The sequence below is a fragment of the Nerophis ophidion genome, linkage group LG17 (assembly GCF_033978795.1).
Source record: "Nerophis ophidion isolate RoL-2023_Sa linkage group LG17, RoL_Noph_v1.0, whole genome shotgun sequence".
In the NCBI taxonomy this organism is placed as follows: Eukaryota; Metazoa; Chordata; class Actinopteri; order Syngnathiformes; family Syngnathidae; genus Nerophis; species Nerophis ophidion.
The window spans coordinates 37,025,520-37,040,317 of NC_084627.1; the positions used below are offsets into that span (position 1 = coordinate 37,025,520).

At 39.2% G+C, this 14,798-nt stretch overlaps 1 protein-coding gene across 1 annotated transcript in view; it reads left to right on the forward strand.

The window, feature by feature from the left end:
• The first annotated feature begins 1,308 nt into the window (after positions 1 to 1,308).
• The window catches only part of slc27a6 (solute carrier family 27 member 6), an 84,145-nt gene continuing 70,655 nt past the window's right edge, over positions 1,309 to 14,798 (forward strand). Inside the window, exon 1 of the mRNA XM_061876883.1 lies at positions 1,309 to 1,885. Coding sequence (XP_061732867.1) covers positions 1,402 to 1,885 — 484 coding nt within the window. The 5' untranslated portion in view covers positions 1,309 to 1,401. The remainder of the gene's footprint in view (positions 1,886 to 14,798) is intronic.

The window sequence follows — 14,798 nt, forward strand, 5'->3', positions numbered from 1 at the left end:
ATGTAACACAGTGATGAACATGCCCTTTCCCAACTACTTTGGCATTTGTTGCAGCCATGAATTTCTAAGTTAATTATTATTTGAAAAAAATATATAAAAGTATGAGTTTGAACATCAAATATCTTGTCTTTGTAGTGCAGTCAATTGAATACGGGTTGAAAAGGATGTGAAAATCATTCAATCAATCAATCAATGTTTATTTATATAGCCCCAAATCACAAATGTCTCAAAGGACTGCACAAATCATTACGACTACAACATCCTCGGAAGAACCCACAAAAGGGCAAGGAAAACTCACACCCAGTGGGCAGGGAGAATTCACATTCAGTGGGACGCCAGTGACAATGCTGACTATGAGAAACCTTGGAGAGGACCTCAGATGTGGGCAACCCCCCCCCTCTAGGGGACCGAAAGCAATGGATGTCGAGCGGGTCTAACATGATACTGTGAAAGTTCAATCCATAGTGGCTCCAAGACAGCAGTGAGAGTCCCGTCCACAGGAAACCATCTCAAGCGGATCAGCAGCGTAGAGATGTCCCCAACCGATACAGGCGAGCGGTCCATCCTGGGTCCCGACGAGCGGTCCATCCTGGGTCTCGACTCTGGACAGTCAGTACTTCATCCATGGTCATCGGACCGAACCCCCTCCACAAGGGAGGGGGGGACATAGGAGAAAGAAAAGAAGCGGCAGATCAACTGGTCTAAAAAGGAGGTCTATTTAAAGGCTAGAGTATACAGATGAGTTTTAAGATGAGACTTAAATGCTCATCTTACATTGTACATTGTATTCCGTTTATATTTACATCCAACACAATTTCCCAACTCATATGGAAACGGTGTTTATACAATTTAATAAATCAGAAACTGATGACATAGTGCTGTATTTTACTTTTTTATGTATTTTTTTCCAACCAAAAATGCTTTGCTCTGATTAGGGGGTACTGGAATTAAAACAAATGTTGACAGGGGGTACATCACTGAAAAAAGGTTGAGAACCACTCTCCTACATGCTGTTTCTTAACTTTGTTTACTTCTGGGAGTTAAACCGACAAGTTGCCTCCTCATCGTAGGTACAACCGGAAGTGTCTTTTTTTTTAAATTGTATAAAATGCATCAGCGTCAACGGTAGCTATTCAACACATACTATTACATAATGTTTTTTATTCGAAAGCATGCCAATGATCTCGTAATTCGTCAATTATTAAGGCGTGTTTATAGCGCCTACGCAGGATAGCGGTACTTTATTTTGACGACATCATTTCCGGTGTGGCGACTCACATCACGCTTTGACCACTTGTAGCTTGGTGACGTCACGTTGACAGTTTGTTTGTCACGATGAGTACGTAAGTGCGGACGAGTCAGGGACGAGGCGTCTTCCCCGTCCTCCCGCCAGCAGATACCATGCTCTCTTTGGGCTGGTTCTCAGCCCTGGCCATGGCTCTTTTCTCGCTTCATATGTTGCAGGCACTTTGTTTTCCGTACTTTTGGAAAGATTTCGTCTTCCTGTGGAGTGTGGTTCGATACGGCGTGCGACTGGAGCTGTTTAAGCTGACCTCCAGGGTGTGCACCGTGCTGGACAGGTTCATCCAGCAGGCTCACCGCATCCCCAACAAGGCTTTTGTCATATACGAAGGACGTATCTTCACCTATAAGGACGTGGAGCTTCGTAGCAACAGGCTGGCCAATGTTTTCCTCCACAAACTCGACGTGAGGAAAGGCGACTGCGTTGCCTTGCTCATGAACAACGAGCCCGACTTCATCTGCGTCTGGTTCGCCTTGGCGAAGCTCGGCTGCTCGGTCGCGTTTCTCAACACCAACATCAAGTCGAGAGCTTTGCTTCATTGCTTCAGCTGCTGTGGAGCCAAAACCATGATAGTTGGCGCAGGTAAATCAAATCCTCTTATATCTTATGTCATCGTGGTTGTGGAAATGAGGTCATTGTTTGGAAACAATTTATAGTTTACACGTCATAGTTACACATACAAACCCCGTTTCCATATGAGTTGGGAAATTGTGTTCGAGGTAAATATAAACGGAATACAACGATTTGCAAATCCCTTTCAACCCATATTTAATTGAATGCACTACAAAGACAAGATATTTGATGTTCAAACTCATAAACTTTTTTTTTTTGCAAATAATTGACTTAGAATTTCATGGTAGTTGGGAAAGGGCATGTCCACCACTGTGTTACATCACCTTTTCTTTTAACAATACTCAATAAACGTTTGGTAACTGAGGAAACTAATTGTTGAAGCTTTGAAAGTGGAATTCTTTCCCATTCTTGTTTTATGTAGAGCTTCAGTCGTTTAACAGTCCGGGGTCTCCGCTGTCCTATTTTGTAAACGTTTGGGAACTGAGGAAACTAATTGTTGAAGCTTTGAAAGTGGAATTCTTTCCCATTCTTGTTTTATGTAGAGCTTCAGTCGTTCAACAGCCCGGGGTCTCCGCTGTCCTATTTTACGCTTCATAATGCGCCACACATTTTCGATGGGAGACAGGTCTGGACTGCAGGCGGGCCAGGAAAGTACCCGCACGCTGTTTTAACAGGTGCTGAATGTGGCTTGGCATTGTCTTAATGAAATAAGCAGGGGCGTCCATGAAAAAGACGGTGCGTAGATGGCAGCATATGTTGTTCCAAAACTTGTATGTACCTTTTTCAGCATTAATGGTGCCTTCACAGATGTGTAAGTTACCCATGCCTTGTGCACTAATGCACCCCCATACCATCACAGATGCTGGCTTTTCAGCTTTGCGTCGATAGCAGTCTGGAATGGGTCGCTTCCCCTTTATTCCGGATGACAAGATGTCAAATATTTCCAAAAACAATTTGAAATGTGGACTCGTCAGACCACAGAACACTTTTCCACTTTGCATCAGTCCATCTTAGATGATCTCGGGCCCAGAGAAGCCGGCGGCGTTTCTGGATGTTGTTGATAAATGGTTTTTGCTTTGCATAGTAGAGCTTTAAGATACAGATGTAGCGACGAACTGTATTTAGTGACAGTGGTTTTCTGAAGTGTTCCTGAGCCCATGTGGTGATATCCTTTAGAGATTGGTGTTGGTTTTTGATACAGTGCCGTCTGAGGGATCGAAGGTCACAGGCATTCTATGCCACTTACGTGGAGTGATTTCTCCAGATTTTATGAACCTTTTGATGATATTATGGACCGTAGATGTTGAAATCCCTAAATTTCTTGCAATTGAACTTTGAGAAACGTTCCTAAACTGTTTGACTATTTGCTCACGCAGTTGTGGACACAGGCGTGTACCTCGCCCCATCCTTTCTTGTGAAAGACTGAGCATTTTTTGGGAAGCTGTTTTTATACCCAATCATGGCACCCACCTGTTCACAAATAGCCTGCACACCTGTGGGATGTGCCAAATAACTGTTTGATGAGCATTTCTCAACTTTATCAGTATTTATTGCCACCTTTCCGAACTTCTTTGCCACGTGTTGCTGGCATCAAATTCTAAAGTTAATGATTATTTGCAAAAAAAAAAAGTTTATCAGTTTAAACGTAAAATCTGTTGTCTTTGTAGCATATTCAGCTGAATATGGGTTGAAATTAATTTGCAAATCATTGTATTCCGTTTATATTTACATCCAACACAAATTCCCAACTCATATGGAAACGGGGTTTGTACAACGTCTCCTAAGGCAGAGGAGTATTAAAAATGATACAGTAACAAATGTGTCCGCATCATCCAACTCACTGCGTCATTAGCATAAAGGGGAATTGTGATTATAATTTTTAAATTCTTATGAGGGAAAAGAACACAACTCGTAAATAAACTACAAAACCCAAAACCACTGAAGTTGGTATGTTGTGTAAATCGTGAATAATAACAGAATACAATGATTTGCAAATCCTTTTCAACTTATATTCAATTGAATAGACTGCAAAGACAAGATATTTAATGTTCGAACTGAGAAACTTGAATTTTTTTGTGCAAATAATCATTAACTTAGAACAGTGGTTCTCAACCTTTTTTCAGTGATGTACCCCCTGTGAACATTTTTTTAATTCAAGCACCCCCTAAATCAGTGGTTCTTAACCTCGTTGGAGGTACCGAACCCTCCTTTTTTTCAAATTCACGACAAAGTTATGTTTTTGGTAACACTCTAGTATGGGGAACATATTCTAAGTAAGAAAGACTTAATTTAGAGTTATTTGGTTAGGGTTAGGGTTATAATAAGCCCATGCCGAATAGGGCATTAATAAGTACTTAATAATGACTAGTTAAGAGCCAATATGTTACTAATTTGCATGTTAATAATCAACTAATTAATGGTGAATATTTTCCCCATACTAAAGTGTTACCATGTTTTTTTTACTGGTGCACAAAATGAAATGTGCATGAACATCACCTTGTTCAAACAACAAAACCAACACAGTGTCTAAACTCACAACAAATGACACACCTGCAAATCAGTCTGACTTCTGTTGTTGCCTTATCCGTAGTACGCCGGTAGGGAGAAGTTTTTATTTATACGATGAGTCGGGTTTGTTCTGACCTCCGCCGAACCCCTGAGCCAGACTCACCTAACCCCCAGGGTTTGATCGAACCCAGGTTAAGAACCACTGCCCTAATCAAATCAAAGCACTTTTGGTTGGAAAAAAAAGAGCTGGAGAAGAAAAATACAGCACTATGTCATTAGTTTTTGATTTATTAAATTGTATAACAGTGCAAAATATTGCTCATTTGTAGTGGTCTTTCTGGAACTATTTGGAAAAATGGATATCAAAATAACTACACACTTGTTGAAAAATAAACAAGTGATTTAATTATGAATGAAGATTTCTACACATAGAAGTAATCATCAACTTAAAGTGCCCTCTTTGGGGATTGTAATAGAGATCCATCTGGATTCATGAACTTAATTCTAAACATTTCTTCACAAAAAAAGAAATCTTTAACATCAATATTTATGGAACATGTCCACAAAAAATCTAGCTATCAACACTGAATATTGCGTTGTTGAATTTTTTTTACAGCTTATGAACTTACATTCATATTTTGTTGAAGTATTATTCAATAAATATATTTATAAAGGATTGTTGATTTGTTGCTATTTTTAGAATATTTTGAAAAAATCTCCCGTACCCCTTGGCATACCTTCAAGTACCCCCATTTGAGAACCACTGACTTAGAATTTAATGGCAGCAACACATTGCAAAATAAATGGCACAGGGGTATTTTTAACACTGTTACATGGCCTTTCCTTTTAACAACGTTTTGGAACTGAGGAGACCAATTTTTGATACTTTTCAGGTGGAATTCTTTCCCATTCTTGCTTGATGTACAGCCTAAATTGTTCAACAATCCGGGGTCTCCGTTGTGGTATTTCACGCTTCGTAATGCGCCACACATTTTCAATGGGAGACAGGTCTGGATTACAAGCAGGCCAGACTAGTTCCTGCAGTTTATTACTATAAAGCCATGCTGTTGTAACACGTGCAGAATTTGGCTTGGCATTGTTTTGCTGAAATAAGATAATGTGGCTAGGCATTGTTTTGCTGAAATAAGCAGGGGCGTCAATGAAAAAGACGTTGCTTTGGATGGCAACATATGTTGCTCCAAAACCTGTATGTACCTTTCAGCAATAATGGTGCCTTCAGAGATGTGTAAGTTACCCATGCCTTGGGCACTAATACACCCCCATACCCTCACAGATGCTGGCTTTTGAACATTGTGCCTATAACAGTCCTGATGGCTCTTTGCCTCTTTGGTCCGGAGGACAGGACGTCCACTGTTTCCAAAAACAATTTAAAATGTGGACTCGTCAGACCACAAATCACTTTTCCACTTTGCATTAGTCCATCTCGGCGGCGTTTGTGGGTGTTGTTGATAAATGGCTTTCACTTTGCAAAGTAGTTTTATATGTGCCGCACTGTTAAAATCATGGCATAGTAACTTTAAAAAAAAACAAAAAAACTTCAGATTGTTTCCTTTGTTTTGCTTTGATCAAAAATAAAACAAGCACATCATGAAAATTTACATTTTACAAATAATTATCTTGGCAAAACACTTCAAGTTAGTTGAAAATTCAGAGGGAAAGAATTGGTGCAGTTTAAAAGTCTTTGCATATTTACAAAGGTATTAAACTTTAAGGACTTCATGTTTATTGTTCTCATATTGGCCAGTCACCGTTGAAGATGTGTTTGGAAAATCAACCAAGTGTTTCCTCACACCGCCGCATTGGTGACACCCGCAACTGCCACAACACATTCATTTATCATCATTCAAATATTAAAACTATAATATAAACAAATCCATTATCAAAATGACACCATAGCTGACATCAAGGTGACATAACTACAAACTTAACCAATGTGAACATGGTAGATTTAAGCACAAAATAAAAGAGAACCAACAACAAATGTAAAAAACACATTCTTGCAATGGAGTTGAGGGTGTGCAACTCACTTTCAACCAACTGCGGGCGCTGCAAGGAACTCTTAACTACTACCAAGATGATGGTCATGTTGACATATGTCTTTGCGTCTTACCGTTTCGTTATTTCATCCATTGATTGGGAAATTTACAAGGAAAGAGGGTATTTTACGTCGATACTGCATCAGTCTGCCACCATCTGCTGCCAGTCACAACAGGAGCGGGTGATTGCTTGCACCTGCGCTGATTGGAGTAGCAGCAGCCAATCTGGAGGGCACTTAAAGGCCTACTGAAATGAGATTTTCTTATTTAAACAGGGATAGCAGGTCCATTCTATGTGTCATACTTGATCATTTCGCGTATTTTTGCTGAAAGGATTCAGTAGAGAACATCGACGATAAAGTTTGCAACTTTTGGTCGCTAATAAAAAAGCCTTGCCTTTACCGGAAGTAGCAGACAATGACGTCACCGGTGTGAGGGCTCCACACATCCTCATATTGTTTATAATGTGAGCCTCCAGCGTCAAGAGCTATTTGGACCGAGAAAGCGACAATTTCCCCATTAATTTGAGGATGAAAGATTTGTGGATGAGGATATTGATAGTGAAGGACTAGGGGTAAAAAAAAAAGGCGATTGCATTGGTAGCGATTCAGATGTTTTTAGACACATTTTGATAATGGATTTGTTTATATTATAATTTTAATATTTGAAAGATGATAAATTAAAGGCCTACTGAAATGAGATTTTCTTAGTCAAAAGGGGATAGCAGGGCCATTCTATGTGTCATACTTGATCATTTTGCGATATTGCCATATTTTTGCTGAAAGGATTTAGTAGAGAACATCGACGATAAGGTTCGCAACCTTTGGTCGCTAATAAAAAAGCCTTGCCTTTACTGGAAGTAGCAGACGATGTGCGCATGACTTCACTTGTTGTAGAGCTTCTCACATCCTCACATTGTTTATAATGTGAGCCTCCAGCAGCAAGAGCTATTCTGACCGAGAAAGTGACAATTTCCCCCATAATTTGAGCGAGGATGAAAGATTCGTGGATGAAGAAATTTAGAGTGACGGACTAGAAAAAAAAAGTTTAAAAAAAAAGGCGATTGCATTAGGAGCGATTCAGATGTTTTTAGACACATTAACTAGTATAATTCTGGGAAATCCCTTATCTTTCCATTGTGTTGCTAGTGTTTTAGTGAGATTAAATAGTACCTGATAGTCGGAGGGGTGTGTCCACGGGTGTGTTGACGCCAGTCTCTGAGGGAAGTCACGATCAGCTGCAGCACGACAGAAGCTCCGCTGATTTCCGGTAAGAGGTGACTTTTTACCACAATTTTCTCACAAAAACTCCCGGTTGACATGTAGTCGGGAACCATGTTCGCTTGACCGCTCTGATCCATAGTAAAGAAGCTTGAATTTTAAACAAGGAAACACCGTGTGTTTGTGTGGCTAAAGGCTAAAGCTTCCCACCTCCATCTTTCTACTTTGACTTCTCCATTATTAATTGAACAAATTGCAAAAGATTCAGCAACACAGATGTCCAAAACACTGTAATTGCGCGATGAAAAGAGACTAGACTTTTAGTGGCAAGTGGTGCTGGCTAATATGTCCAATCCAACCAATAACGTCACAAACATGCGTCGTCATACACGTCATCATTCCGCGACGTTTTCAACAGGAAACTCTGCGGGAAATTAACAATTGTAATTTAGTAAACTAAACCGACCGTATTGGCATGTGTTGCAATGTTAAGATTTCATCATTGATATATAAACTATCAGACTGCGTGGTCGGTAGTAGTGGATTTCAGTAGGCCTTTAAAGTCATCTGACGCTGCATCTTTAAAGAGTGCCATGTGTGATGTGGGTTGCACTTAAAACGCTTTTGCAAAAAAAAATTGCTATTACAACATCCATTGGACACATTTAGAACCACAGTTTCTTTCAATAAAAAAATTGGAGCTCATTTTTATACTTAGCAAACTAAATTTTTCAAGCCAGGGGCTATATTAAACCTGTTCGCGGGCCTAATATGGCCCACAGGCTGTATGTTTGACACCCCTGGTCTGACGCCTTATTTTAAAAAGTAATTTCGAAAAATTTTGTACATAAATGTTCTGCTCCCGCTAACGTCTCTTGCTGGTTTAGCAGATAGATAACAAGTTGTCAATAAAGACTCAAGCTTTTTAAGGTATTTTTTTTTAAATAAAACTGGACATGCAGAACTACACATGTTATTATTGCTTACATGATATACAAAATATCTTTTATGTGACATTCCAACATTAAAGAAAGGCATCAAAAGAAAAGTGCTAGCTCGATGCCAATTTACATTAGATTTGCTTCATGTTACTGTTTAGCATTGGCGATTCTATAGGGCCATTTCAACATCTCCGAATAGGACAATCAAATACGCAACAAAGATAAACATAAAAATCAAGCCGCTAATGCGTAATTAGTAGAGATACTTACAGGCAAACACTTTGCAGGGCTCATCAAATAGCAAGACTTGTACATTCAGCTCAATGGAAGTACAGTCGTCCCTCATTTATTGCGACTAGTTGCTTCCAGGCCTGACTGTGGTGAACTTCTGTGAATATTTTAATAATAAAAGCCTTTTAAAAAAAAATGTTTGTATCACAGTTAGAGCCTTCTAAATATGAAATAACACTCATATTAGGGCTGGGCGATATGGCCTTTTTTAAATATAATGAACACTTGATGCATATAATCACAGCAGTATGATGATTCTATGTGTCTACATTGAAACATTCTTCTTACTGCATTAATATATGCTCATTTTAAACTTTCATGCAGTGAGGGAAATCACAACTAAGTCAATTGACCAAAACTGTTTTTATTAATCAGTTATTAAGAAGTGGCCCAAACATTCATGTCATTTCAAAACAGAAAGTGCATGATTGTCAGAGACATTTTAAAACAAGTTTTGAGTGCACGTCTGTGCATGATGTCACTAATATGACATATCAAAACAACACTAAATTAAAGTGCACTTTTTGTACAGAACACCACTGCAATAGTGAAAACATATAAAGGCCACTTTTGTGCATGATTTCTAACAAGAAATTTCAATAACTGTCAAATAGAAATGAGCTGCATAATAGGAAATTGAATCGCTGTGCGGTAGGTTACTGCGGACATTTTCTCCTTATGTTGTTGACTATCTATTTCATACGGTGTTGATAAGGAAATGGTTGCCTCGGCATTTTGTAGATGTGGCACCGAATGGAGATGTTGACATGCAGAGTAAACACTCTTCTCTAGCAGATGACTTTTCAAATGATGCTACATATTAGCAGAAATACTACTTTTTGTAGGAACGCTTTTGCCCCATACTTGACAAATTACGGTTGTCTGTTGGACATATTCACACTTGAAGCCAAACCACCGCCAGACGATGGACCCCCTGCTGTTTTTGTTTGGAATAAATTCTTCCTTCATTTGTTACCAGATTCGCACCTTGTTTGTCTCGTATTACCACTCGCACCACAGCCAACGTTACCCATGCTGCTACCTCTCTGCTCCACGAGGGCGTATATACGTATGTGATGTATGTAAGAAGGTGAGCTTGCTGTCTGTGAGAAGGAGAGACAGGAAAGTGTGGGAAGAGCCTGTAGTGTAATGCCAGCAGCTAAAAGCAACCGCGTGAGAACGGATACTCGGATATCACGATATGGTCATTTTCTATATCGCTCAGAGACAAACCTGCGATATAGCGAGTATATCGATATTTTGCCAGCTCTACTTCATTGCATCCTGGGTAATTCCTCTAAGTTAGAATTTGGCTTCCCTATGAAAGCCTGGGTGTAAATTGTTCTGCCACAAATCTGTCAACTTGACAGTCGCCGCTATCACAATTAGCCCTGTTGTCAGCATTCTGTGTTGTTAGCATTGCGTGTCCTGCGTTGTCATTCCATATCACTCCGGATAAAGGCTCACCAATGTCATGTGGAGTAAATGAAGTCGAATATAAAGTGTATCAAAAGAGATCATCTCCACTTAGTTTTGCCCAGACAATAGTCTTGTTATCATTAAAGGGGCGATATTATATATATTTTTTCTACATTCAAAACACTTCCTTGTAGTCTACATAACGTGCAATTGTGGTTCTTTGGTCAAAATTCTGCATTTATTATGTTGTCTAGACCATTTCTAAGCTGCTTCTAAGAGCGTCTTCTCCCTGCCACCTTTTTTCGGTTTTTAGCATTTCCATTGCGTGTGTACTGACGGATTAAGTTCGAACTATAAGCTTCTTTGTATTACAAATGGCAACAGAAGAGGATGCATGTGCAAGTACAAGAAAATCTGCCCCACAACAAGAGGATAGAGAAAGAGCAAGCGCTTATTAATTACAGCGTGGACTATCGTGGTGGACTTGCGCAAACTACTTTGGGTAAATTTATACCATAAACAGTTGTGATCAAAATTATTCAACCCCCACACAATTTTGGTGTTTTACCAAGTTGGATATTTATTCCGTATTTTGTTTATAGTCATATCAAATAAAGATGTGTCAAATAGACAAAGGCAACTTAGATTGTAACACTGTATTTTACAAAATACCAAAAAAGAAAATTTTTCTTAATATCTCATTGACAAAATTATTCAACCCCCTAGTTCCATGCATCTTTAGTACTTAGTAGAACACCCTTTGGCAGTAATTACATCCTTGCAACCTGATACATAACCGGACACAAGCTTCTGGCAACGATCTACAGGTATTTTAGCCCATTCCTCTTGGGCAAAGGCCTCCAGTTCATTCATATTCTTGGGCTTGCGTGCTGCAACTGCCTTCTTCAAGTCCCACCACAGGTTTTCTATAGGATTTAAGTCTGGCGACTGTGAAGGCCACTCCAGAGTCTTCCAACCCTTCTTCTGCAACAACTCTGATGTTGATTTGGAGGTATGCTTGGGATCGTTGTCCTGTTGGAAGGTCCAACGTCTCCCAAGCCTCAGCTTCGTCACTGACTTCATGAAATTTGCAGCTAATATATCCAGGTAGGAAATAGAATTCATAATGCCTTGAACGCGTTGGAGATTCCCGGAACCTGAGGCATAGAAACTGCCCTAGAGCATGATTGACCCCCCACCATGCTTAACAGTAGGCAAGGTGTTCTTCTCTTTGTAAGCTTCATATTTTCTCCTCCAGACATAACGTTTCATAGGCCCAAAGAGTTCCAGTTTTGTCTCATCACTCCATAGAACAGTTTCTCAAAACCTTTGGGGTTTGTCCAGATGATTTTTGGCATACTGGAGTCTATTTTTCTTGTGCCTGGTAGTCAGAAGTGGGGTGCGCCTGGGAGTTCTGGCATGGAGGCCTTCATCTCGTAGTGCGCGCCTGGGACGAAACCTGCGTTCCCCCCTCTGCAATGTCCTGTTGTAGTTCCTCAGCTGTTACCCGGGGGTTTTTCACCACTGCACACAGCATCCTCTTTCTACCACGCCCAGGTAGTGTTTCCACTGTGCCTTTAGCTTTAAACTTGTGAATTATGCTCCCAACTGTGTCTCTTGGAATGTGTAATGTCTTTGCTATTTCGTTATATCCATATCCTTTCTTATGAAGATAAATTACCTCTTCTCTTGACTTCTTTGACCACTCCCTGGACTTCACCATGTTGCAAATACATTATTGACCATCTACAAGAAGCTGAGCGTCATAGTCTTTTTCAATCAGTTTAATTGTTGCTTATTATGTTTCTAATCACATCTACAGGTGTTTTCAACACCTGATTGAAAATACCTTATTCAAATTCTGTTCTTAAGAGTTATGATCTTCAAGGGGTTGAATAATTTTGTCAATGAGATATTAAGAGAAATGACACTGTTTGATATGTTACAAAATATAATGTTGTAATTCAAGTTGCATTTGTCTATTTAATGCATCTTTATTTGATATGACTATAAACATAATACGGAATACATGTCCAACTTGCTAAAACACCAAAATTGTGTGGGGGTTGAATAATTTTGATCACTACTGTATAGAGTTAGCCGCTGACGGCACAGGGCAGAAAACGTCACAAGTCAGGGCAAATTCAAACGGCTCATTTAGAGAAACTTTCATGGAAGGCAATATTGTTTATAAATATCCCCGCAATGCCTCCACGGTTTAATTTCAAATATTCAGGATTTATGCAGATTACGAATACACTAACACAGGTACAAATAGCTAAGAAAATGTTTGTTTTGGATGCTTTAAGTGGCATGCTAGCACTGGTTCATCTCACGTCCTGGTTTTTGATACCAATACCAATACCAGTATTTTGGTACCAGTACCAAAATTATTTTGGTACTTTCGGTGCTTTTCTAAATAAAGGGGACCACAAAAAAATTGCATTATTGGCTTTATTTTAACAAAAAAATCTTATGGTACATTAAACTAATGTTTCTTATTGCAAGTTTGTCCTTAAATAAAATAGTGAACATACAAGACAACTTGTCTTTTATTTGTAAGTAAGCAAACTAAGGCTCCTAATTTAGCTGCTGATGTATGCAGTAACATATTGTGTCATTTTCCATTCTATTATGTTGTCAAAATTATTAAGGACAAGCGGTAGAAAATTAATTATTAATGTACTTGTTGATTTATTGTTAATATCTGCTTACTTTGTCTTTTAACATGTTCTATCTACACTTCTGTTAAAATGTAATAATCATTTATTTTTCTGTTGCTTGATATTTTACATTAGTTTTGATGATACCACAAATTCTGGTATCGATGCAATACCAAGTCGTTACAGGATCACACATTGGTCATGTTCAAAGTCCTCCTGTGTCCAGGGACATAATTCCTGAGTTTATAAACATAATATAAATGTTAAAAAAACGAAAGACGATGATGTGATGAGAAAAAATATCGACGTAATCATAGTAGTATCGACTTGGTATGCTACTGTGCTTGGTATCATTACAGTGAATGTTATGTATAGATCCACCAATGGCGTTTGTTCGCAATGACGGACCGGTTTGATTGATTGATTGATTGATTGATTGATTGATTGATTGATGGATTGAAACTTATATTAGTAGATTGCACAGTACAGTACATATTCCGTACAATTGACCACTATATGGTAACACCCAAATACGTTTTTCAACTTGTTTAAGTCGGGGTCCACGTTAATCAATTCATGGTACGGTACTTTTCAGAGGCGGTATAGTACCTAATATGATTCATTACTATCGCAGTACTATACTAATACGGGTATACCGTGCAACCCTAAAAGAGAGGTGTTATTGATGAAGCAAGAGTTGAAAATTAAGTGCTTAAAAAAGTTTTAGTGCCAAATGTTGGTCAACTTCATAGTCGTAATGAAGATAGCCCTAAGGTGGAGAGAGTCAGCTCCTTCAAGTTCCTCGGCACCCTCATATCTGCTGACCTGTCCTGGACCCAAAATACAACTGCGGTCATCCGGAAGGCCCAGCGGAGACTCCACTTCCTGAGAGTGCTGAGGAAGAACAGACTGGAGAGGCAGCTGATGGTGGCCTTTCTATCGCTCGGCTATCGAGAGCCTGTTGACGCACTGCATAACAGTGTGGTACGCCAGCTGCACTGAAGCAGACAAACAGGTGGTTTCAGAGGGTCATAAAGTCAGCACAAAAAATCATCGGCTGTCCCCTGCCCTCCCTGAAGGATTTACACAACTCCCGTTGCCTCAACAGAGCAAAAAACATTACCTAGGACAGCACACACCCTGGCTTCCACCTGTTCGACTTGCTACCATCAGGCAGGCGCTACAGGTGCATCAGTGCCAGGACAAACAGGCTCAGAGACAGCTTCTTTCCCAAAACTGTCACCGTGTTGAACTCTAACTTAAAATAATAATAATTCACTCCTATACAATATCATGCCCTAATACCCTACTGTGCAATACTACCCTTCGAGTGCAATACGTCCGACACTGATTGTTATTTATTACTCCGGTACTCTTGTCTTGTTCTGTATATTGTACAGTATTTTGTATTTTGTACTTATATAGTGTTTTGTATATTGTACATGATTGCTTATTATTTTTATTGGATAGTAGTCTGTTTATTTCAATTGTTAGTTTTTCCTTTTTACCTCTTATGTCATTTTTTTCACCCCATATTTGTTCCCACTATCGCACCTTAAGTTGGAGTCTTTAATTTCGTTATATGCAAATATAATGACAATAAAGTTCATTCTATTCTATTCTAAAACTAGCCGCCGTGTTATTTTTTTGTATCGTTCATTCTTATCTTTATAGATCGCCGCAATATAATAATAGGAAAAAAACATAAAGACTGCACTGTAGTACATGAAGTACACTTAACTGAACACTTAATTTAGGCCAAACATCAGAATATGCTATAAATAATAATAATTCCGGCTTGTAGTGAAGTCCCAATATTTGAA